The sequence below is a fragment of the Suricata suricatta genome, chromosome 4, assembly GCF_006229205.1.
Source record: "Suricata suricatta isolate VVHF042 chromosome 4, meerkat_22Aug2017_6uvM2_HiC, whole genome shotgun sequence".
Lineage (NCBI taxonomy): Eukaryota > Metazoa > Chordata > Mammalia > Carnivora > Herpestidae > Suricata > Suricata suricatta.
Window position 1 is genome coordinate 29263758 of NC_043703.1, and position 27066 is coordinate 29290823.

Genomic DNA, 27066 nt, shown 5'->3' on the forward strand with positions numbered 1-27066 from the left:
GATTTTGTTTTGGGCTTGTAAATATTGCAGGATTAATCATTTGCTGCAGAAATAAGCTGTACCAGTTAAACTGCCTGGAAAGTGTTACTAGCTTACCTGTTATAAGATGTGTGTATGTGTGCATGTGTATATATACATATACATATATATATATATTTTTTTTTTCATCTTAAACAGATCATTGAGGTTGGACTTTGTGAAGTGTTTGAATTGATCAAGGAGACGCGGTTTTCTCATCCATCCCTGTGTCTCCGGAGTCTACAGGCCCTGCTTAACGTGCTTCAGGGTCAGCAGCCAGAAGGCCTCCAGTCAGAACCCCCGGAGGTCCTAGGTGAGAGCTCTGGGGCACTGAACCAAGTCTTTAAATGTAAATAGCTTCTCTTATGAAGCATAGACAATAGCCTGTAATGTAGTTTTTGTTCTTGTTTTTTAATTATGTTCTTAAAACAGCAGCGGTATAAATTTTAAGGTATTTTGCTATGTCCTACTGGAGTTCCAGTTTAAGTGTTTTAGTTCACACATAGACATTTCTTGATTATTGTGATGAAGGGGAAAACACAAAACATAAATCCTTGGAAGCCAGAAATAATCCAAGCCTTATAAGTCACTATTATTAACTTAAATCGTTCTTGTTAAACCTTTGGCTGAAATTGCTAACACTGAACTTTCTCTAACTTTGTATGTTATTCTGGATGAAGAAGTGGGAAGAGAGCAAACAAATGCTAGCAACCCAAAACAGCACAATTACATTCCAAACAGGACATTTCTTTTGTATTCGTTATAACTAAAAATCAGTTTTTGTTATAGATAACAATTTTGAATTAGTAGCAACTTCCATTAAGTAAATATGTTTGCTTTTTGTAAAGTGTATTTGAATCTTATGAATGCATGCCTTTCTTGCTATTGATGCAGGTTCAACACATAATCCTGAAAAGAAGTTAGGGGCTCTTGAGGAATAGAAATAGAGATGGAGGCCTAAGTTTGAAATTGGCTAATTGATTTTTTCTGATGCCAACCATGGGTCTTGAAAGTCTAGATTTTTCTAAATCTCAAGCATCAATTCATATCAGATTCATATGGGCCCTACCCTCAGAGTTTCTGACTCAGTAGATTTGGCACGGGGCCCAAGGATTTGCGTTTAGAATAAGTTTCTGGGTGACGCCCGGTGCTGCTCATCTGAAGACCACACTGCTGGTCTGGACTAGAGTTTGAGCTTCCTCCCCCCACCCCGCATTTGGCTATTTGGTGTTTATTAGACCCACATGTGAGAATCTAATTACATGTCATATAGGTTTTGTTTGGGTGGTTGGTTTTTTTTGGTGGTGAAGGGGGTGGTGTCACATGGTGATTAGTTTTTATGCTTGAATTTTTTGTTTGGTTTAGTCAGGGAGGAGAGCGCTTGCCATGAAAACAAGCTGAGGATTTTAAAATACAGTACCCTCCCCCACCCCGTGCTATTAAACACTACTACTAAATAAAAGCTGTCATATGGTAAGAGGCAGGCAGGCACCTTGTTGATTACTGTTATGGTAACACAAGTGATCATATTACTATTGTGACGCGTTACTTGGCATCACAGCATCTTACCAAAGCTTTTATTCAATTGAGTATATTTAAGGACATTTTGCTGTTCTGAGCTCTGGTTTCTCAGTTAACAAATAATTGAAATATTTAAAAGATCCACTAAACCCTGCATATCCTTTTTATTACTTTGAACAACATGCTAATCATTTCTTTTTCCTAGATCTTCTGCCATTCGGTTGTCTTTTTTCAGTTGTTACATACCTTGTTTTGTATCCAGTCTGTGTATAAATACTCCCTTTCCTTTATTCTCTTCAAAATAGATCTTGTTCTTAATACTGTTTTTGAGATTATGTGTGCTGTACGTTAATCATTTTCAATCAAAACTTTCACCTGATTAATTTGTCTTTTATTAGTAACAGTTTTAAATGCTGATATACTTCTATGGTTTCTCTTTTATCCTTTGAATGCCGCCTTCCTATCTCTTCCCTGGTTTGACTTATTTTTCTATTGAAGGATTTAACATCACTTTATATTTCTTATTTGAAATGGTTTAATTAGCTCAAAGATGTAATTTGGCTCTTTAAAACTAAACTTCTATTGAAATATGTTTTTTTCCATTGATCTGATAGCATAATCACATTAGTATACTTTTTTATCCATCTTATTCATGAAAATATATGTATATATGTATCACTGTCACTTTGGGATAGCCTGATGATTATGATACACCAAGCTTCTTCTCTTAGCAAATGGAATTTTATTTAGAAATTGTCTAGTTTAAAAAAAATCATTCTTACATCTATCTTACTGTTCAATTCAAGGTTGGAATGTAGGTTCTTAAGTATTTACTCAAATGTAATAATATCTCCTGTGTTCAGTGCTAAGAGCATATAGTTCAGGGGTGATCAGTACAGACATTGTTGCTGTTATTATGGGACTTAGCATCAGACAGTTGGACACCTGTGTGATTGCAGGTGTAGGTAAGTAGTATGGGGGAAGGGAGAGGAAGTTCTGGGAGTCTAAAACAGGCCTGCTTGAAGATGTGACAGTGGAGAGTTGAAGGATGAGTAGTAAGAAGTAACTGAGTTTCTGGGCAGAAAGGACAGCGTGTAGTAAATCTCAGACAGAAAAGAGAATGACTGAGCAAAGATTGGCTAGGATTGTGGAGAGTGTAGGGAGGGAGGGCTTTGCCATAGGTGAGGAGGTAGTACCTCATGTGGAACTTCCTAGGTCATGTTAAGGGAGCGTGGCTAGGGATTTCTAGGAGAAATGGAAAGTCACTCTATCTCCTTATGTTTAAAAACGTTCTTAAATTTTAAAGCACTTCTATATTGTTTTCTTCCACCTGAATTTAACTTTTTATATATATATATATATATATATATATTATATAGTCTTAGTCTTGTTTGCCAAAGTACTGCCACAATCTAGAATAGTTTCTCATGCACAGGAAGAATTCAGTGAATATTTGCCGAGTAATGAAAAGATGAAGGGGCAGAAGGATAATGATGGAAGGAAGGATGGGTAGCCAGAGAAAGGGTAGGTGAAAGGATGAGGAGAAAGGATAGTTGGAGGGAAGCACCAAGAGAAAGTTAAGTGAAAGAAAGGAAAGACTGAAGGATATACAGGCAAGTGAAGAAAAGGAGGAAGAATAGAAAGAAGGAAGAGGAACAGGAATGAATTAACAAAAGAGCAAATGGATTTTAAATAGAAAATCAGATTTTTGGCTTAAAAATTCTGTTTGGTTATAAAGGGACAAAAGTGAAGGTGGGAGCTAATTTATGAACACTTTTTAGTAGTCTGATTAGTAGGTGGTGATAGCATAGTTTGGGAAGATGGTCATGAGATAGAGCAAGTGGAGGAGTTAAGAAGGGAAAGTGACAGGTTTACTGGGGATGAGATTCACAGGAGATGAGGAATGGACAGAGGAAGGCCAGCTTTCTGTGAGTCAACTAATAAACCACAGATGGCTTTTAGTTTTTGGAGAGTTGTAGTACATGAAATCTCTTGTTCTTGCTCTTGCTCTCTTTTCCCTCTCCCTTTCTTCATCTTCCTCAATTTTTCTTTTTCTGACTCTCTTTCTTTCTCTCTGTCTTGCGAGTTCACTTTTTAAAGATTTTCAAATTACTCTTCCCTTCTGCAGAAGAAATGCCTAGAAGTCTGTTGATTCAGTCTTGGGCAGAACTGTTCAGGGAATTTTACATGGAAACTTCTGGTGGCCATAGAATGTTCAGGTGTTACTTTACATCTTTGCCACTAAATGACTGTATCATTTTGGGAAAATCTCAGTTTCATTGTCCATTAAAGGAGGAAGATATCTGTCCTATTGACTTGGAGGTTTTTCTAGGGTATGAAATGAATTACGTACATACTTGCTTTATAAATGGAACTGTTGTATGTTAGCAATAAAGCAATTTTATATTAAAAAATTATAACGTGTTTTTTATGTATTCTGTTGTTTTACAAATAGATAATTTTCTTAACATTTTAAGAAGCTCCAGTTCTTCCCAGTGTAAAAGGTTAATAAATAAGTACAGTGAGTAGTCTATTACTTGAGAGGATATTTCTTGAATGTATGAATGCCTCAAGATAAGTTTCTTTTAAACAACGTGGGATAGATTCCATTTCTTTATTTCCAAAAGTGAAAAGTTGAACTAAATGTTCTCTGAGGTCCTTTGTATATAAATATTTTAACTTTGGGGGAAAAGGGTAACTAAAAAAGAACTAATGCAAAGTAAGTATTTTAGCTGCCTTATTTTTTTTTATAATGAGGCAAGTTATAAACAAATACACATTTAATGTTCTGTATGTTGAATGAATATAACTGAGTTCTATTTTATTCACAGAGGCTCTCTTCCAGCTCCTTTTGGAAATCACTGTTCGAAGTACTGGAATGAATGACAGCACAGGACAGTCTCTGACAGCACTTTCCTGTGCTTGCCTCTTTAGTCTGGTGGCTTCTTGGGGAGAAACAGGAAGGACACTTCAGGCCATCTCTGCTATCCTCACCAACAATGGCAGCCATGCTTGCCAAACTATACAGGTACTTCATTTATAGCTGCTTAGAAGGTGCAAGATGCCAGGTTGGAGTTTCACCTTAATCTTTGTGAGGAGGAATCCTCTAGTTTTTCTCACTCATTATAGGAATTTGATCTATCCAAGGTTGATATATAAATAATCCACAATATATAAAGGGAATAAAATGAAATTTGGCAAAAAATTGGTAAATTTTTAAGCTGGTCTTTGTGTCAATACTCCAGCCACCTCTTCTTTTGTATTGTCCTGTTCTCTGCCCTCCTCCACCTCCCATCTTACCCTGAATTTTTAAGTATGGGATTTTCAGGTATGGTCAGTGTCCCAGTCCCTGCACTGATGTTCAAGAATCACATGTAGGTTTTTTTTTTTATGGATTGATTTGTTTCTGAGCTTCTTCAGCTTTGCATATAACATTTTAAGCTTTAATATCTGAATGTGTAATAAGCTCTTTGTTGTTGTTAGTGGTGGAAAATAGAATTCTCCTTATAGGCAAACTTGATTTAATTCCTTTGGATTATTCTGGAAATTTGCGTATTTTAGGTCTCTGTTATGTGCTCTTCACGGGCCCCTTGGACAACATCCAGAATAGATGGAAGGACTACTTCAATCCTGTTATCGGCAGGCCAACATAGCAAAAAGGAGACGGGTCATTTTCTTGGACTTAATCAGCAATATTGAACTCGTCTTGTCAAACATGAGCAGTCCCCTTACTTTAGATTTCTATTCTTGCTTTTTTTCCTCTTTCTGCCCTGCCTGAGATCTTCTTTTCCCTTTTTATGATCCTTAATATTTTGAAGTTCCTATAAAGCAGTGGTTTTCAGAACTGTGTTCTACAGTGGTGCTTTGAGGTTTCGCAAATTTTAATTTAAATACATGCTTAAAATACACAAATAATTCTTAAATTCTAATGAAATAGCACATTTACATATCATATGCCAAATTTTAAAAATATAATGACCATAAAAACATGAGCTAATTAGGCACTGTGTGATTTATTCCAGAAGATATGAGGTGATAATCTAAATGATGAGTTGAAATTAGCTAGTGCAGAGGGAGGAGTATTCGCATTGGAGATGTGGAGGGAGGAATTTTCTTGGTATCCATGTGCTAAGGCTTGGAGATAGGATTAAGAGTGGAATACTGAAGTCTGAAAGAAGTTTAATATAGTTCTAATATAGAGAGCTTTCAGCTAACAGAGATAGGACTTGCATACATATCTGTCTCATTGCAATATTATGCTTAAGCACTAGGCTATGTGCAATTACTAGATCCCCTAATCAACAGCTGAGGTTCTCTGTGGACCTGCTCTGCCCCTGCATTCCCATCACCAGCCAATATTAAACCTATTATCTTAACGTTGTCTTCTTTTAAGTTTATTTATTTTTTAGAGAGAGAAAGAACAAGCCAGGTAGGGCAGAGAGACAGGGAGATATGGAATCCGAAGCAGGTTCCAGGCTCTGAGCTGTCAGCACAGAGCCTGATGCCGGGCTTGAACCAATGAACCGTGAGATCATGACCTGAGCCAAAGTCGGATGTTTCACCAACTGAGCCGCCCAGGTGCCTCTAAACATTCTCTTAACAGTGTTCTTCATGATTTAGCCTCATTCCACCCACCAACTTCAGTTCACAAAATTCTCTTGGCCAGGCATTGGGTGGAGGGAGAAAACTCTTCCAGAGAATGTATAATGGTAATATCTCAAATTATTTTGGCATTCAAATGCATATTAGCTATCTTATTCCAAAGATCTTAAGCTAAGAGTGTAAAATAGGGTAGGGATGATAGTACCATGAAGTACCATATTGAAGGAGACTTAAAATCATTTTTTAGAGGAATAAACTCCAGGCGTTAAAGGCACAACTGAGCTCACAAACAAAAAGCACATAGAAAAAAAGGCACCATCATTGAGAGTTAGTAGAAACAAATATGGCAGAAGCAGTCCTGCCAAGTCTACATACATTGAAATTATTTGTTAGAAAATATAAAATGTGTGTATATTTATTACAATTAAATTAATAAAAGAAGGTATCACAAGTATGATTAAGGAATATGCATGTAAAAAGTAATCAGATCAGAAAATGAACCAAATTAAACTCCGAGAAATAAAAAAAAAAAAAACAAATAACTACAGTCTGAAATTTAAAGGCTGAATTAACCATTGGATATAAAAAAGGAAGAAATTATTCAGAATGCAACACAAAGACATAAAGGGAAAATATGAAAGACAAAATAGGAAACATAAATAGAGAATGACAAAGCCTAATGTATCAATACAATTTGAGTTCCACAAAGGCAATAATGCATTTGCAGAGAGGCAGTACTTGAAATAATCTGCAAAATTTCCCAAAATTGGTAAATGACATGGAATCCTCAGATTAAGGAAGTCTGGTTTATCAGAATAAATTCTCTAGGTCCTGCCAGTGTTGGTGAGATAAAATCAAGAGGAGAAAAAAAGGAGTATATCTGAGACTTTTTATTATAGCACTAGTTTATCTTAAAACTTTAGTGCCCTTTTAGAAAGCATGAGAGAAATAAGAGTTATGTTGAAGAAACACGTTAATTTTTGCTCCTTCCCTAGTTTCAACTAAGTTCATAATAAAGGAATTTTTTTAAGTATAAACTTAAGAATGGGACACACTTTTGGTAAATAGGAATTGGGGAAGTCTTGAATTTAAGTTCCTAAAGAGGCAAGTGCCCATAGAAAGTAAGTTGATTTTCAGTTAAGCCACCAGGTAAGATTTGGATTTGGAATTGGAAGTAATAGGTACCTGGAAAGTGGTGGTGAGGGCAAGAGCTAAAAATTGATTGGAAATCCGTATTATGAAAGGTGGAGAATCCCAGAACCCTTCCTTTGTTCTTCCCAGCCAAGCAGCTGTTCTTCTGTCATATCTCAAAGAGATACAGTTGCTGTCTAAAGAAATTGAGACACAGAGGCCAGGGGAAGCCAGGCACAACTGTGAGTGGAATTAGGAGTTAAGCTGAAAATGGAGATTAAGTGAAAGTCTTGAATTGATGATGACATTTCTTAATTCTCACTGAGTTTCCAGAATACTGGCCATGAGACTTATTATCGCTTCTAGGAAAAAGACTGGCAGATTCTTCTTTGGAGAGGGAGTGAGAAAAGACCCACAGATGCAGATATATGAGGGATCCTCCAATGAAACCATAAAACTTAGTGTGATCATTTTGAGGTGGGCTTATACTGCCCGTCAAACCCTGTCCATTCACACCAAGCTTCCTACAAGATTTTTAGTTGCTTTCTCTTAAAAAAAAAAAAGTGTACAACAGATAATTTGGTTTTTGGATGTTGAGTTTGGTAAGTTCTTTATCGATTTTAGATATTAACCCCTTATCCAATATGTCATTTGCAGATCTGTTTTCCCATTCCAGAGGTTGCTATTTAGTTTTGTTGTTGTTTCCTTTGCTGTGCAGAAGCTTTTAGTCTTGATGAGGTCCCAATAGTTCATGTTTGGTTTTATTTCCCTTGCCAGAGATGTGTCTAGTAAGAAGTTGCTAAGGTTGAGGTCAAAGAGGTTGCTGTCTGTATTCTCCTCTAGGATTTTGATGGTTTCCTATCTCACATTTAGGTCTTTATTCCATTTTTAATTTGTTTTTGTTCATGGTGTAAGGAAATGGTCAAGTTTTATTCTTCTGCCTGTTGCTGTCCAGTTTTCCCAACACCACTTGTTCAAGAGACTGTCTCTTTTCCATTGGATATTCTTTCCTGCTTTGTTGAATATTAGTTGATCATATAGCTGGGTTTTCTATTCTGTTCTCTGACTGATTTTGTGCCAGGACCATACTGTCTTGATGACTATAGGTTTGTAATATAGCTTGAAGTCCGGAATTGTGATGCTTCCAGCTTTACTTTTCTTTTTCAAGATTGTCTGGCTATTCAGAGTCTTTTGTGGTTCCATATAAAATTTAGGATTATTTGTGCTAGCTCTATGAAAAATGCTGATGGTATTTTAATAGAGATTGCAGTAAATGTGTAGATTGCTTTGGGTATTGTAGACATTTTAACAATATTTGCTCTTCCAGTCCATAAGTATGGAATGTTTTTCCGTTTCTTTGTCATTTTCAATTTCTTTCATAAGTGTTTTGTAGTTTCCAGAATACAGATCTTTAACCTCTTTGGTTAGGTTTATTCATAGGTATTTTATAGCTTCTGATGCAATTATAAATGGGATTGATTCCTTGATTTCTCTTTCTGCTGCTTCATTATTGTATATAGAAATGCAACAGATTTCTGTATGTTGATTTTGTATTCAGTGACTCTGCTGAATTCATATATCAGTTCTAGCAATTTTTTTGGTGGAATCTTCCAGGTTTTCCACATAGAGTATCAGGTCATCTGCAAATAATGAAAGTTTGACTTCTTTCTTGCCGATTTGGATGACTTTTGTTGTCTGATTTCTAACGCTAGGAGTTTTAGTACAGTGTTATATAAGAGTGGTGAGAGTGGACATCCCCATCTTGTTTCTGACCTTAGAGGAAAAGCTTTCAGTTTTTCCCCTTTGCAGATAATATTAGCTGTGGGTATATGGCCTTTATGATGTGGGTATATGGCCTATTTTAGCTTTCATATATGGCCTTTATGATGTTGAAGTATGTTCCCTCTATCCCTACTTTGTTTTTATCAAGAATGGATGCTGTCCTTTGTCAAATGCTTTTTGTGCCTCTATGGAGAGGATCATATGATTCTTAGCCTTTCTTTTATTAATGTGGTGTGTCATGTTGATGGATTTGTGGATATTGAACCACCCTTGCAGCCCAGGAATAAGTCCCATTTGACTGTGATGAATGATTTTTGTTGATGTACTTTTGGATTCGATTTGCTAGTATCTTGTTAAGAATTTCCATATCCATATTCATCAGGGATATTGGCTTTAATTCTCCTTTTTAGTGGGGTCTTTGTATGGTTTTGGAATCAAGGAAATGCTTGTTTCATAGAATGAATTTACACCCCAAAAAACCCCAAATAATTCAGTTAAGAAATGGGCAGAAGACATGAATAGACATTTTCCCAAAGAAGACATACAGTTGGCTAACAGACATATGAAAGATGCTCAACATCATTCATCATTAGAGAAATAACAAATCAAAACTACAGTGAGTTACCACCTGACACCTGTCAGAAGGCTAAAATTAACAACATAGGAAACAGCAGGTGTTGGTGAGCATGTGAAGAAAGGGGAACCCTCTTGCACCGTTGGTGGGGATGCAAACAGGTGCAGCCACTATGGAAAACAGTATGGAGTTTTCTCAGAAAGTTAAACTACCCTGCAATCCAGCAAATGCATTACTAGGTATTTATCCAAAGGATATAAAAATACTGATTCGAATGGACATATGTACCCCAATGTTTATAGTAGTATTATCTACAATAGCCTAATTATGGAAAGAGCCCAAATGTCCATCGACTGATGAATGGATAAAGAAGATATGGTATATATGTATAATGGAATATTACTCAGCCATCAAGAAAATTAAATCTTGGGGTGCCTAGGTGGTTCAGTTGATTGAGTTCCTTACTTTCAGTTTTCTTTATTATTTTTTTAAAAATTTTTTAATGTTTATTTATTTTTGAGAGACAGAGTCTGAGCAGGGGAAGGGAAGAGTGAGAAGGAGATACAGACTCCAGGCTCTGAGCTGTCAGCACAGAGCCTAATGTGGGGCTCAAATTCATGAACCACGAGATCATGCCCTAAGCCAAAGTCGGCCACTTAACCGACTGAGCCACCCAGATGCCCCAATGACTTTCAGTTTTCGACTCAGGTTATGATCTTGTGGTTTCATGAGTTTGATCCCCACATCGGGCTCTGTGCTGACAGTGTGGAGCTTTCTTGGGATTCTCTCTCTGTCTCTCTCTGACACTCCCCTGCTCATGCTGTTTTCATCTCTCGCAAAGTAAAAAAACAAAACAAAACTGGAATCTTGCTATTTGCAATGACATGGATGGAGCTAGAGTGTCTTATGCTAAACGATATAAGTCAGAAAGACAAATACCATATGATTTCCCTCACTTAACGGAATTTAAGAAACAAAACAGATGAACATAGTGAAAGATGAACAGATGAACATAGGAAAGAATAAAGTGAGAGGGAGGCAAACCATAAAACAAACTCTTAACTGTGGAGAACAAACAGAGGGTTGACAGAGGGAGGTGGGTAGGAAATGGGCTAAGTGGGTGATTGGTGTTAAGGAGGGCACTTGTGATGAGGAACTGGGTGTTGTATGTAAGTGATCATTCATTAAATTCTACTCCTAAAACTAACATTATACTATATGTTAGCTCACTAATTGAAATAAAAACTTGAAATATTAAAAAAAAACCCAAAATAAAATACTACAAGAAAAAGTATACAACCAAGTATCCCCAGGCTAACATGAAAAATAGAGATTATCCAAATTTATAATGATAATAAAAGAAACTTTGGATAAAAAGAATATAGAGACAGAGGAAACCTTTAAGAAGACTAATTAATATTTTGGTAAAGTATAAGAGAATATTGTTTACATTAAACATCAGTATTCTATTTTTTAAATTCAGAGAACAAGAAAAAATTTTTATAAGATAGCAGCAATAAAATCAATAGAAGAACCGGTTAGAGGATCAGTTTGAAGCAGTCTCCAGAAAATAGAAAAAAGAGGAAAAAAAAGAGGTGACATAAAATAAAATTGGATCTAACCAGAAATACAATACCTCGCAGGTATTCAAGCAGAGAAGAGGAAATTACTCAAGAAAACCTTACAAGGAAAATTCCTGTGCCCCAAAGATACACATTTTCAGATTGATAGAACACACACTGAGTGCCCAACATTCATTATGAAAAAAGGCTTACACCGGGATATAACTTTGTAAATCAGAACACTGTTCATTAACAGACTGTAAAGCTTCCAGAGAGCAAAGACAAATTCCGTAACAAATATCAAACACAATGGCATTGGACTGGTTCAGAGCAGCACTGGCATAGGTAATAACAGTGCCTTCAAAGTTCTGAAAGAAAGTGATGTTCCCCATACCTAGTTCAACTGTAGTAATGTTCGAGGGATGATGAAGATGGCTTTTGAACACGCATGATGTGGAACAACTTTAACTTCTACGCCTACGTCTTCCTCAGGTTAGACCAGAACAGGGTTTTGTGAGGGGTGTTGCCAAGAGGAAAAAGTAGAAATGATGTGTTTGACTTTATTGAAAGGTGTATGGGGAACACTTCAGGGAAGGTATAGAGAAAATTTAGCAGATGCAAAAATAGGGCAATTGTTGACCTAATGAAAAAAAATTACACAAGGAGGGAAATGTAATATACAGTTTGGTTCATGTACCATGATTATACAGGTGTAATAAATGACCTTTGAATACTAATTTAATCAGAAATTATTATATATAGCTCAATTTTAAGGATTCTGGAAGGGAGGGGAGCATCATCGTTCATAATAGACACTAACAGATAGTATCTAAAACAACAAAAATATTAACAGTGGATGCTTTGGCATATTATATAGGAATATGGATATCAATTTTAGATAAAACAGCTATAAGTTTAATATAGCTACTTTTAGCAAGAGAATTTGTAGAATTCAACTATGTATGTATTATATACATAAATCTGTCATATGTACAAATATATATATAGTATACATACATATCTTGGCTGAGTCAGAAGCCTTAGAACTGGAAGAAGAGGTGACCATATCTATGAACAGTGAGTCACTTATTCTTGTGAAAGCTCAACCCGCTACAAAGCGCTGGCCAATGGAAATATAATATGGTCTATGTATGTAATTAAAATTTTTTCTTAGCCACATTAAAAAGGTAAAAGAATGTGTGGTTAATTATGTATGTATTAATGATGTATTTTGGTCAACTCAGATTATCCAAAAAACAATTTCAATATAACATTAAGATTCTATATTCTTGTTTTTATGCTAAGTCTTCAAAATCCAGTGGGTATTTTGTATTTAAAGCACTAACCACATTTCAAGAGCTCAATAGTCAGTCACATGTGGCTAATGACTGCTATATTGGACAGTACAGCTTGGCTGTGTTGTTGGATGTGACAAAGGAGGGTCTAAAGATGAGGAACAAAATTTGCTGTGGTGGCAGAGTGCTGGTCCCATGCTGGTGACTGTTGATGACTTATTTAATGTGCCAGGTATTTATAGCAGGTCTTTGATGAATCTTGGACAAATGAGTGCTGAATGAATACACAATGAATACAAAACTCACAAATGAGTTTTCATATTATGGAATATTGTTAATGTTGATGGAAATTAGTCACAATGAAGAAGCAAAGTGGAAGAGAAACATTGGAAATTTTGTTTATCTGTAGAAGCCACATCATTCTCTTATGCTTAAGTTTGTGCTTCATATCAGGAAGCATATTAGTAATTATGCATATCATATAAAAGAGCCTTTGGCTTGTGTGTATTCTAATATAGTATAATTTTATTTATATCCAGTATTCATACTTCTTACTAATCTGGTAGTTTCCATCCACAAAACTGGATTGTAGGCAGTACTTGTTATTGGGTGTTTTGGAGAAAGATGATTATTTCAGTGTTTTGAGCCAAAAGTGTCAGTTGATGTTCTTTGGATTTGATATTTTTATTTTGGGCTACTTGAAATTTGCTTCTTAAAATAAACTTCTAGTTAGTACTTTTTACTGATGCGCCAAACCATGGTAATTCTGAGCAACTTTTTTCCTCATAAATGATGACGTATTATTACTGAAGTATCTTTTTTTTGTCTGTTTTATGTATGGGACATTTAAAAATACCCTTTTATTTGTTTCTTGTCTTTTAAATAGGTGCCAACGATACTAAATTCACTGCAGAGAAGTGTACAGGCAGTGTTGGTGGGAAAAATTCAAATTCAGGACTGGTTTAGCAATGGCATTAAGAAAGCAGCTTTGATGCACAAGTGGCCATTAAAGGAAATATCCGTTGATGAAGATGATCAATGTCTACTTCAGAATGATGGATTTTTTCTTTATCTGTTATGCAAGGATGGATTATACAAAATAGGCTCTGGATACAGTGGAACAGTTAGGGTAATGTGATTCCCTACAGTTCTTAATTACAGCAGAGATTATCCTGAATTGTGTTTTGTTTTCAGCTTCATTTTTAGAGTACTGTTTGATTTTGATGTAATATTTCTTTGAAAATTGTAATGGAAACATAAGTATTAAATGTCATGCATTTGTGTTATTTTTCATTGATTATTAATTATGCAACTGTTGATGGGCATTTTTGTTACTTTGCAGGGCCATATATATAATTCTACATCTCGCATCAGAAACAGAAAAGAAAAAAAATCTTGGTTAGGGTATGCTCAGGTAGGAGAATGTCCACAATAAACCACACTTTTCTTTCTTATAGAGCATTGGCTTATACTTGTTTGATCAACTTCTGTTTAAACAGATATGGTATATTTTTAATAATATGGCTAATAACGATACAGTGTAGTATAGAGAACATTGGCTTAGAATTCATGAGAGGTTTACTTTTAGTTCTGGCCCTGATCATTACTAGCTGTGTGACTTTGGACAACTCAGTTAACTTATTTGATCCTCTGTTATTCAGCCATAAAATGGGAATAAAAATGTCTTCTGCTGCAGTTTTTGTTTTAGTGAGTCTCTAGATAAGAATGGAGACCATCATTACCATTAGCAAATATGAATTGGGAATGTATCTGTGACCTGAGTCCATATTAGAACTTCTTGCCACAAGACCCTCCACTTTAATCCTAGATCAGTACCTTCCAGGGAACAGTGTGTAGTCTGCCCAGGGAATAGCTACCTGTCTAGAGGCTCATGCAAAGGATCCCCAAAGAGAAAAGTGCTAGGTCTGTGTTGCTTTCTTAAGCTGTGATCTCATCACCTGACTAATATGGCCAAATTGGTGTCAGCAATCAATCATTACTACACTTCTCTCCGATGAAGAGAAGTGAATGAAGGATGGAAAAGGGCCCATAGTGTTTATTTCCATACTATCCCTTCCTGAGAGGTAAAGTCCATGCTCCCTTGTGGAAGGACGTTGAATAAAGATGTCCCTGCATACCTGTCTTGCTCAACTCAGAGCTTGTCATCATTAAATTTTAAAAGATATTTGAAAGGATTTTGAAAATTAAAGAAATTGTTTTTATATGAAAAATAATTCTGCTAGATCAACTGTGGGGGAGATTTTGAAATTAAATTTTAAATGTCAAATTAATTACTCAGTGATTCTCTCTTAAAACTTAACATGGTTCCAAACATCAAATTGTTGTTTGCCACTTTGGTATAAGAAATAAGGACATGGAAATATGTTCAGTGACATATCATTCCATCTCAAACCACTACTCTATTCATTTCTTAATATTAACCTAAATATTTCAGCTATTTTCCCTTAAAATATTTCTTAAAGTAGCAGTGGTCATTTCTATTATTTAGTGGGCAAATGATAGAATAATTTTGAACAGTATTTCAGTACTGGCCTGTGTGGTGTATCTAATGTATGTATCTGAGAATGTAATAGGTTAAATTGATACTCAGTGTTACACAATTCCTCCTCTTATTAAAGCACACCCCAGGTACTTATATTTTTAATATTTAATCTTTTGTAGACATCAAATTTGACATATCATAACTCAAAAAACTGTATAGACCTGTATGACTACTATTTCTGCTAAATAGGTAATGAAAAAATTATTTGTACACATAACACAGCAACATGTTTTGTTGGTTTCAGGGTTATTTATTGTATAGAGATGTGAATAACCACAGCATGACAGCCATAAGAATAAGCCCTGAAACACTGGAACAGGATGGTACTGTGATATTACCAGGTATGTTATTCAGCTAGCCATTTGTTTTCTTTACAGGCGATTTTAAGAGATGAATGTATTAGGCCATTTTGACATATAAGCAATGATTAGCAAGGGATAGATAGTAGTTGCTTATAAATAGGTTGAAAAAAATCTTGACACACAGACGTTTTATAGTATATATAAAGCTAATGCATGTGAGGAAAGCAGACATCAAAAATAGAGTATAAATTGTTTTAGTGTTTGTTTCCCAGTCACTGCCCGTCTGCAGCCTAATCCTCCGCCCTCACCCCACCAAGACCAGTTCAGCTGCTGCTTAAGGGGGTGAGGTTACTTTGTTGCTCCTAATAAAACCATGACGTTGGCTCTTGTAAAACTTGGTATGAAGAACTCTCTGTTAATTTTTATTTTTACCTTAACAGCAGTGCACTTTGGGTTTTCCTCTTCATGTTAAAGGGTTTTCAGAGACAGATTTTAGAATGAATCAGGAATTTTTAAAAATTCCATCATTTATACTTTTTAATAATACTCTAGTAAGGCACTTCGGACACAATTCATTTTGCTTTAATTTTGAGGTTACACATATGCGTTTATCACTTAAATCACTGTACTATCTAAATTCTGGGGCAGTTGGTCTTAAATTTTGTGAAACACTGGGAAAATGCATAATATCTATTTTAAGATCTTTGAATTTGCATATCTTTAATGCATAATGAAGAAGTTTGTTTATATTAAAATCTTAAATGTTTAATGTGTCAATAATTTCATGGAAAGCGGCAATATTACTTCAAGGCACTCGACCATCTGAAAATGATCAAGAACTACTTCTGAAGATACGTTGGGAAGGATACTTGCTCCCAAGCTGCTTGTTAATTTTTTAAATATTCCTTCAACTTCATCAAACATTTATTCAGATGTTGCTATGCATATATATATATATGTGTGTGTGTGTGTGTGTGTATATATATATATATATATATCCAAATTAGCATACATGACAACATGTTAAGGTAAATGCCACATTTCATGTGTGTTTCAACAAATAAAGCTGCTTTGGAAACAGGTAACTTATTAGAGCTGTCTTGTAAATCGTTTTCAGATATATATATACATACTTACACCCACACACAGGGTTTTGTTTTCTTTTTTTAAATCCCTGCAAGTCCTGGACCATGTCTCTGGTGATGATGATGATGATGATGATGAAAATGATAATAATTTTAAAATAATTACATGCACCTCCTTATATATACATATATTAAAAATCACATTTATTGTATAAGTATATATAAGCAAAAAAATAAAAACCATTTGTAACCCCACTTCTCATGTATAAACATTATCAACATAATGGTAAATATCTTATCTTTTTCCTGTGTTTAAATGGACATTGTTGTAAAAAAAAAAAAAAAGAGAGAGAGAAATCATGTGCTACCTAGTGCTTTTTTTTTTTTGCTATCCATTTCACTTAATATTCTGCATATACTTCTAGACCATTAAAATAGTCTTTCACAATATCATTTTAATGTTACAAAATATATTCGAATAGAAGTTTCTTCCAGTTTTTTACCATATAAATTACACTGTAATGAGCATCCCTATCACTCTCTGTGCATGTCATTTTAGATTAATGTGTTGGAAGAAAAATTTTTAAACCCCCCTCCCCCACCCACAGGTGGATACTAATATGACAGATTTACTTCTGAGAAACCCTGATCACTTAATAGAGATTGTGACTGAGAAGATCATTTGAAAATGGCCTATGTATAGCTGTTTTGTTGATGATGAAAATATGATAAAAATTGACTTGTTAATGTTTTTATTCAGTGTAAATCCCTCTACATCACTTAACATATGAAATGCAACTTTTAACAATACAAGTGTGGCTTTCTGTGTTTCATAAATACATACCATGTTCAAGGTGAAGATTGAACGAAACTTTGGGAGGACAATCCCATGTTGTGTGTCTTCCTAACTAGCAGATGTTGCTTGATATTTTCATGAAGAGGCTGTCTTATAACGTTACATGCTGGATAAAGAAAAGATAAAGAGAAAATCTTTTTGAAATCATGAGCAGGAAGACTTGCCCTCAAGCCTGAAGATACCCATCATCATTTTTCCATTTCTTTGACCTGGACTGCAATTTCTTCATAGCACTTTTTTCCCCTCTTGCTAGGGGCAACTCTACAGTTTTCACATCAAGAAGAAGCAGAAGTAAATTTTCAGGTTTATAGATGATAATGAATACCATATTTAAAGTTGACATAAATCTGGTAATTCCTTGAGCTTCGTGTTCCAACTTGTCTTATAGTCTAGCTTGTAACTAAGTTATTTTCAACCTCGCATTAATGAACTTAGAATGTACTTTTTTCTGTTAATAGTCATTTTAGCCTTTATATGTTGGCGTATCTTTTATACTGTACTCTATGTCGTTTACTCTCCGTGTCTGGTGACAGATTGCCTCAGATCATGAGAAATTTTGCTACTCTTCTTGCGCCGCTTCACTCCTCACTCCTGCATTTATCTGAAATTATAATGAGTTTTTCTTCTTTGCTTTTTAGTTTAAAATCTTACTGCTTAGAGCTTGAGAAGCATCTTTCTTGCGCCTCTTTGTATTCTGTACAGTGGACTAGGAACTCTTTCTTTCGATTTCTCCTCTCTTTGATTACCAAGTCTCTTGGGCTACCAGTGGGCCTTGTCTCCCAGTTTCTATTTCCAGTTTGTGATCACTGAATTCTCTATTTGGTAAGGGTCTGCCTGTGTTTTGCATATTTATAATAAGGAAGTATGCTAGTATGAAGCTCCTGGGCAAAGATATGGAGTAATCCAGCTTATTTGGGTGGGCTCCATTACTGCATTCCAAAACCAGAATTTTATGTTTTGTTGATTCAGGTGCAAATAGAAATGAAATATTATTTTGGTATTGTAAATTAATGGAGAGATTCATCCTAGTTCTCTGCAGTTATTTTGAGAAGTGTGTGTGCTTTTATATTTGCTTGCTGAACATTTGTTTTTCCAAAAGGATACAGTTTATACTTAGATGTTGACTTTGCTTGTAGTTTCATGTTATTCAGTAGCAATCACTAACACATGTCCCAGTGGTCCTTCTGTAATACTGGTATCCCTTGTTACAGTGGCAATTGTGGGTTATTTTGATCAAAGTACATAGTGCACTGTTCCACAGAGATACATACAGTGTTGACAAAACATAATATTCCAGCCAAATATATGAGCACTTTCAGACAAAAGAAATATATAAACCTAAGTGTGTTTGTTCTATGAAGCAGATGATCATTTAAAATGCATAGCATGCTGCAGGTGCCTGGCTGGCTCAGTCAGTACAACACGTGACTTCTGATCTTGGGGTTGTGAGTTCAAGCTCCATTTCGGCATTGAGCTCACTTTAAAAAAAAGAACACAAAAATGTATATATAGTATGCCAAATGCTAAAAATACTGGGAATAACGATTAAAATTCTAAGTGGAAATGGTATAACCAGTTCTGTTTAATAAGCAAGGGATATCTGTAGCTGGATGCCATAGACCTCAAATGCAGATGCTTTAGGTCTATCTGTATTTTTCTGTGACACTAATGACTGTGATGTATGTCTGAAGGTAGAGTGTTGCCTACATCGCATGTATTGAAATGATTATAACCAACATTATAGTTTGTTCATCATGGTGCATGTTTATTATTAGACTACATCTAATACTAATTCATTTTGAAGTTAGGTGAGCTTTCCGGTCCTTGATTATGGAAGATATATAAATGTAAGCACACAATGTAATAATAGTTGAATTATTTAGTTTCTGCTAATTTGTAATTTTTTATTAAAAAGCACAGTATCCCTTTAAGTTTAAGTTTATCCTTATTGCGTGGAGAACTCTCATTCTGACTTCAACAGAGGAGTAAAGTCATTTTGTGAGCAATTTATTTATATTGTAATATAATTACTTTTTCCTCTTTTTTGTACAGATTGCCACACTGAAGGTCAAAATATTTTATTCACTGATGGAGAATATATTAATCAGATCGCTGCTTCAAGAGATGTAAGTACTCTGAATCCTGAATAGCTGGTGTAAATGGAATTCCTTTCTCTATATTATTTGATCTTAATTAGATAGTAAAAAGCTTGAAAGACCAATTTATGCATAATACTCTGTTTTATTTCTTTTAGGATGGCTTTGTTGTCAGAATATTTGCCACAAGCACTGAACCTGTGCTACAACAAGAATTACAACTTAAGCTGGCCAGAAAATGTTTACATGCCTGTGGCATCTCACTATTTGATCTGGAGAAAGACTTGCATATTATAAGTAAGATAGTCAAATAAGCCTTTCTTCCATATTTAAGTTTTCAGATTCTTTATTCTTTTGAAAATTAGTACTGTGTTTTGATCATTGTGTGTTATATTTTGGCAGTTGTTTTGCTGTTACTATAAAGCAGCTTATGAATTAAAATGTATAAGTGACTAGGAAATATGGCCTTTAAACAGAGTGTGCTGTATGAACACCATTTAAAGAACATGACTAGTAGTTTTCTGTTTTCATTTTAAATAGAGCAAATGAAAATAAACTTTTATTTGATAAGAATTATAGACAGCACTTAGGGACATCCTTAATTTATATGTTCTATCTTTATTCAGTTATTTAAAATTTTGAAAACTTGTGCTGTAACTATTACTACATTAATATACATAGTTCCCACAAGCCTTTGATTGTTATTTGAACAGATTTTTATGATCCCATAGATTGTGACAGTAGTAATGGGCCTAAAGAACTGATTAATAATCTTTCATTTGTTGGCAGAAATAGGGACAGCCACAGAAGATTTCTCAGTCCTAGTAAGGTCCTGCTGCAGTGTCCTATAGTAATTAGGATCCCTATTTCCCAGCAGGCTCTCCATTTTGGTTTGCTGTGCTGCTAAACATTTGATTTAGCAGTGCCATTTTTAACCTGCAGGATTCTTTTCAAAACCTACCTTTTTTTACTCTTATCTCTTTAAGGGTAATAAACTTGACATGAGTGGTATGCTTTGCATATTTTGTTTAATTATGTAGTGTTTTTATAATTTTCCCATAGAAAAGCCCTGAATTGAAATTGTAGTTTTTAAATTTAAAAAGCCCATAAACTAATTAGTAGTTTATATTAAACAAAATCATATAATATGCCATATATAATTATTTACTCACAGTTTTACAGTTTGAAAATATGCATAAGGGTCTTTGTATATGTGGGCACACATATGTATTTAAATTCATGGAGTAGCCACATGAAATGTTCTTTGGTAGAAAAGAGCATAGAACAAAGAATCTGATATACCTTAATTCAAATATCTGCATGACATTGTTCAGGCCCAAATGACTCTGTGTCTGGACTAACCTCCCATCAATGAAACCAGGCAGTCTAGTTGGGAAGACTGAATAGGATAAGGTTCATGCACTATGTAATGCCGACTGCCTAATAATGCTCAATAAAAATTTGTTCATTAATTCAAGAAGTATTATTAACATTGGTTTTAAGCATTTTTTTATATTTAAAAATTTAATATGGCTAGTTTGGAACAAATTAAATATCTGTGGTAATTTTATCTTTTCTTGGGAGTACTGTACATATTGCTAATTTTTTTAAAGTCAGGCATATGGCATATTTTATCATCCATGTTTTTCTTTTCTGTTTTTTAATTGAAATCTAATTGACAAAATGTTATAACATATTTTGTCCTTTTTTTTTTAATTGAAGTGTAGTTGACACACAATGTTACATTAGTTTCATGTGCACAGCTTAGTGATTCAACAAGATTATTGTCATCCTTTTTTTTTGAATGGTATTGAGTTGATTTTTCAATCACTCAGAATAGTGCAAAGTTAATGATTTATGTTGTCTATGTTAAAATATAGCAGTATTTATGAGTCTTGTATTATCAGGTACAGGATTTGATGAGGAGTCAGCAATTCTTGGTGCAGGGCGAGAGTTTGCACTAATGAAAACAGCAAATGGAAAGGTAAATTACTCTTTAGTATTAAAAATGAACATTCTGTGTTTTATGAGATAGTTAATTGGTATAATCAGTTGATTAGTTCACATGTTTAAACATAATTGAATTTTTAATTTTAAATTATTTTACATTTTTTTAATATGGTGAAACTTTATACATGTTGAAAGAGTATTAAATAAAATTGTGAGATACAAGAATATAAAACTTTATAAGATTATATTTTAAAAAATATTTCAATTATGAAGCTTTTTGTATAATTTTTTGAGTTGGAATGAATTCATATTTTGAGTTTATTTTGATGAACACATATTTATTGCAAATTTCTGTCAATGTGCAGAAATATAAAGACTACAATTTGGGGGAAGTAGGAGCAAGTAAATTAAGTTACAGATTGTAGAGGTCAGTCTATAGAGATAGAAAAGCTTCTTTCTTGTCTCATGGCTGTGAGGATAAAGTAAGGTAATTACAAAAATTTTGAAAATTAAAATTACTAGGGGAGCCTGGGTGACTTAGTTAAGCATCTGACTTCGCTTTAGGTCATGATCTCATGGCTTATGAGACCCTGGTCAGGCCCTGTGCTGACAGCTCAGAGCCTGGATTCTGCTTCTGATTCTCTGTCTCTTTCCGTCTCTCTCTGTCTCTCAAAAAGAAACAAAAATTTTTTTAAGAAGAAAATTAAAATTACTAGGCAATTATGGTATATTAATATGTAGGGTTTTTTACATTGGGAAAACAAGTTGAGAATTTTATCCATATCCTACTGTTGTGAAGTTAGAGTATATTTGTGAAGTATATTTATTCATATCTATTCAGGAGGCTTATAATGTGATATTACAGATACCCTGAGTAGATATGACAAAGCTACTATGCACTGGATCTTTAGGAAAAATAGGTTATATGTCTCTCCTACTGAACTTACAGAAGTTGAATTTAGTGTAAAAGCAGTCTGGTTTCTTGTTGTTTTTGTTTTTCAATAAGATATGAAAGTCTTTTTTTCTCTCATGTGAAACCTGATACACTACTCCAAAAGGCACCATAATTCTCTCTCTCTCTCTTTTTCTGTCTTTTTTTTTTTTGGTTATATAAGATATATTATACTGGCAAGTACCAGAGCCTTGGAATCAAGCAAGGTGGTCCTTCAGCAGGAAAATGGGTTGAACTACCAATTACAAAATCTCCAAAGATAGTACACTTTTCTGTTGGACATGATGGTTCTCATGCCCTTTTAGTTGCAGAAGATGGAAGCATATTCTTTACAGGATCTGCTAGTAAAGGAGAAGATGGAGAGTCAAGTAAGTTGACTAAGAAATTGACTAAGAAGTTGACTAAGAAATACTGTGGAATTTATTAACATTAGGTGTATCAATCTCAGTAGCCCTAACCTTACCAGATTAGTAGAGGATTTTACATTGGGACACAATCAGTTAATAGTGATGGTACACTGTTTATTAGAAAACTGGGATTGCTGATTTCATTGTAGAGCTGATTTTCATGAATTTTTATTTATGCTCTATGTATATAGATATTGCTATTCAAGTGTTCATTGGTGTTTCTTTAAAAAACTTACTTATTACAATATATTATTTAAGGTAACTGAAAATTTTATAAGGAATATACATTTCAGAATAAAGTAAACCTTATGTAACCTTGTGTAATAGCTTTTTTGGTGTTATTTCTCTGTAATTAAATCATCCCTAAACAATAAAAACAATTGTTTTTCTATTATCTTTCTTATAATTCTGTTCAGTCTTTCTCAGAGTGCCATTTTTCTCCTTTTGTAACTTCCCATGCACTTTATACCTTTTAGCACAGTGGAGTAGCATCTAATGAGGATTAGGTTTGAAGTCAACATCTAATGTAAAAATCATGTGTAAATAAAAGTTGCTTGGGGGGAAAAAAACCCATAAAGTGTATTGCTGTCTCTGAAACTTCAGCACAGCCAAGGTTTTCTTCTAGCATTTGGAGGACATTGTTCTTTCTTCGAGTATCAGATAGCGTAGTTGCTGTATACATGTATATGGCTCATGTTATATGAAAAACTATAATGGGATTTTAAGTCCCAGGATTGTGCCCAGCGTAGCAACATGTCTTCATTCTGAAAGGCATCAAGAACTGGGATTGACTGAAGGAAGAGAAGTTTGATATTTCTCCTTTGCTGATTTCAGGGATTTCGGTTTTGATACCAGAGGTTACTTGGATAATCATCCACGTTTAAATTTATTTATTCTTTCTCCATATATATATTTCCCTTTCATTGACTCAGTGCTTTGTTCAATGAGTGAGGAACTGATTTCACTTTCTAGGATCTAGCATAAGAATGCACGTGAGGTATAGTTTGAGAGAAAAGGGAATTTATATACATACATATTTATATATGATGGTGAAATGGTATTTATATATATATGTATTAATGGAATAGTATTAATAGTGTATAAATAGCTAATACAGAGATTGGGTTCCTAAGAAGTTTGTTAGAAAATGGGTGTTTCTCACTGGAAATTTTAACATATAATAAAGAAAAGGATCTGACAGTGGTAGCCTAAGTATTAATTAACCATATGAGGCTTGCAGGTTGACTCATTTTAATTGACTTGTTGGGAATCCTAGGCCTTTGTGAAAATAAATAGAATGTGTCATAAATGCTTATATTTATATTTATGCATACATGCCTTAAATTAATTTTGTTTGTTTTGTGTTATTTCTTAAGCTAAGAGCAGACGGCAATCAAAACCCTACAAACCTAAAAAGATAATTAAGATGGAAGGAAAGATTGTAGTATATACAGCCTGCAATAATGGAAGTAGTTCTGTTATTTCTAAAGATGGAGAGCTATACATGTTTGGGAAAGATGCCATTTACTCTGACAGTTCAAGTAAGTTCAACTTACATACATTACACTTTTAAGCAAAGAAAGCCCAATACTAGACATGATATATTGGAAAGATGTGTCTAGAAAATTAACAGTTCTAAAATGTTTTCTCTACTTTTTCCACATTTCTTTCAGTGAGGGACCATATCTTCCTGGTCCACCAAACTGCAACACACTGTCAGTTCTCAAGAAACATATACTGGATAAATGCACAAATTGTAATCCGGATAAATGCACAAATTGTAATCCCTGTTAGCCAACAGGATTTTAGCAAGCAATAAGCTGCGCTAAATACTATTTTTAAACTATACATGGGCCCACTCTGAAATTTTGATTTACTCTGATAGTTGAGGCCAACTGAGGATCTAAATATTACCACATTAAGGCAACTCACATATCACTTGAGTAGAGTTCAACGTAATAATTGCTAGAAATATTCAACGTGTCATTTCCCCATAATGAGACAATTACTTAAACTTCCAATCAGAAATTTAATTCTGTTTTTCTCTTTTACAAAGAAATTCATAGGCTTTACATACTTACCTCATGTAAAACCTTCCAAGTAGGCTGTCACAGTCATACTCATTTCTTAAGTGCTAAAAAGAAAATCTAGCAACCAAATATGACAAGTTTTTGAGATTAGTGTTTATAAATATAAAACTATTTGACTAGTCCCACTCTAAATATCCACTCATTACAGTAACTTTTGGTTTATCAGTTACTCAGTCATGTGACAAGTAATTCTTAAGACCCCTACCATGTTCAAGATAACTGTCTTGGGAACTGGGGATATAATAGTAAATATAAGAGAGGGAGAATCCCTCCTTAACCATCTCAATAGGGAGGTAAGCAATTCATCAATTATAAATCAGTTACATTATCAAGATCATTTCCCCAGGGTACTACCAAGACCATGTCACATGGAGCATCTAAATGAGTCTGAGGAAAGCTTTCCAGACAAAGTAATGGCTAAGGTAGAGCTGTATTAGCCAAGCTCCATGATTAGCTCTGCCTGAAACTACTTGCATTGTTCCCAGCAGTAAGACAGGAAGGATTTACAAAATGTTGTATGGATCTGAGAGACAGTTGGGCATTATACAACTTAAATATTAGGTAGGTGTAGTTTAATGGTTATGGATACAGGCCTAGATCCTGGCACTGCCACTTTTTAGTTGGCTAATAGCTAACTTAAATTTTTTAACTTTTCAGACCTTTCATTTTTTTCCCCATCTTCAAAAGGGAGCTAATGACAGTACCTGCTTCTTATGGTTGTTATAAGATTATAGGAGACAATGCTTATGAAATGCTAAGCACAGAGCCTAGCACATGTAAGGGCCCAAAACATGTCAGCTAGTACTGTTAGTAATAATAAGTAATATTGCTAAATGCGATCTTATATAAATATAATATATGCATATATCTCTTTCAAGTATGCTAAATACTAAAAATAGGAGTTTTTGAGCTAAAAAGACCTAAGTAATGTAGGGTGGAAGAGAAAGTCATCATAGGAAGTAGTATCGGAGAAAACAATGTAGAGTAGTTTTCCCATAGTGTGATACAAGAATTATGTTATTTGTAATTTAAATAAAACAAATACTTGTATTTTTTAACTCTTAGTGTCTATTGGAAATACTAAGAAATCTTTGATTTTTACTGTTGTTACTACTTGATAAGGTTAAAAATGCTTCAGTCAATTTAAAATTGATGCAAGAAACCATTAATTATATGGGTGGGACTTGGATATGGTACATACAACAAAAGTTATATGTGAATAAGTAAGGTTTAGAATAAGTGAGAATAGCTGGCTAACCCGGCTAGGTATTGGATTTTGGAAGAAAGCACTGTAGGTCTAAAAAGGAGTGGAAAATGCTGCTTTGGAACATCACACAGGTTTCTACAGAAACAGTGTTGTTTCAGTATACCCCAGCAAGTATTTTACTTTGTTTTGCTGAGGCAAGTCAAAGCAGATAAAGTACATGATTTGTAAGCTCCTTTGTGCTTGGACCAGGAAAGTTTTAGAACTAGTGACCCTTCCGAGGGTTCTTGAGAAGTGTTGGCATTTACAGGAAACATTCAGCAGAAGCAAGCTTGAGTTAATGGCCACAGAAAGATTTGTCTGAAATCTGGATGATGATGTGTTAAGAATTTGAAACTTCCATTACAAAACTACAGAATTAATTTACTGATACAGTTGTTTGGCCACTTATTTCTCATTTTGGTGGGTTATTTTACCCTAGAAATAAAAAATTCTGTATTGAGGTGGTCCTTGTGTAATACTGATGATTTACTGGATTCAGAAAGGTTTTACTATTGTTTCTTACCAAATTTGTATCTTTCCTGTAGGTTTGGTAACGGATTTGAAGGGTCATTTTGTAACTCAGGTAGCTATGGGCAAAGCCCATACTTGTGTGTTAATGAAGAATGGAGAAGTTTGGACATTTGGTGTAAATAATAAAGGACAGTGTGGACGAGACACGGGTGCCATGAACCAGGGGGGGAAAGGTAGGTGTTGGATGTGTGGATATTAAATTTTGTGTCCTCTTTCATTAGACTTTTCAGAACAACGTGGTAAAGAATCTTACTCTTCAAAACAAGTGGCTCTTTGATTTCATACTTATAAATTAGGAAAACCACTGAATTTATTTACTTGATATTATATCACTGAAACAACCGAGTATACTACTCTAGACTTTTAATTTTTGAGCAAATGAACTTGAATGTTTTACTTTCTTTTTAAGTTTGTTTGTCTATTTATGTATGTGTATGTATGTAATACAAGTAATCTCTACACCCAACATGGGGCTTTAGCTCATGACCCCAAGATAAAGAGTC

The 27066-nt window shown here is 34.4% G+C and overlaps 1 protein-coding gene across 14 annotated transcripts in view; it reads left to right on the forward strand.

Moving 5' to 3' along the window:
* The window catches only part of MYCBP2 (MYC binding protein 2), a 267757-nt gene that overhangs the window by 44399 nt on the left and 196292 nt on the right, over positions 1–27066 (forward strand). For all 14 annotated transcript variants that reach the window (XM_029936570.1, XM_029936573.1, XM_029936574.1 and 11 more), the window contains exons 4-14: positions 178–331; positions 4371–4567; positions 13372–13614; positions 13828–13899; positions 15293–15389; positions 19344–19417; positions 19546–19684; positions 21295–21371; positions 22453–22657; positions 24073–24237; positions 26578–26736. In XM_029936570.1, coding sequence (XP_029792430.1) covers positions 178–331; positions 4371–4567; positions 13372–13614; positions 13828–13899; positions 15293–15389; positions 19344–19417; positions 19546–19684; positions 21295–21371; positions 22453–22657; positions 24073–24237; positions 26578–26736 — 1582 coding nt within the window. The remainder of the gene's footprint in view (positions 1–177; positions 332–4370; positions 4568–13371; positions 13615–13827; positions 13900–15292; positions 15390–19343; positions 19418–19545; positions 19685–21294; positions 21372–22452; positions 22658–24072; positions 24238–26577; positions 26737–27066) is intronic.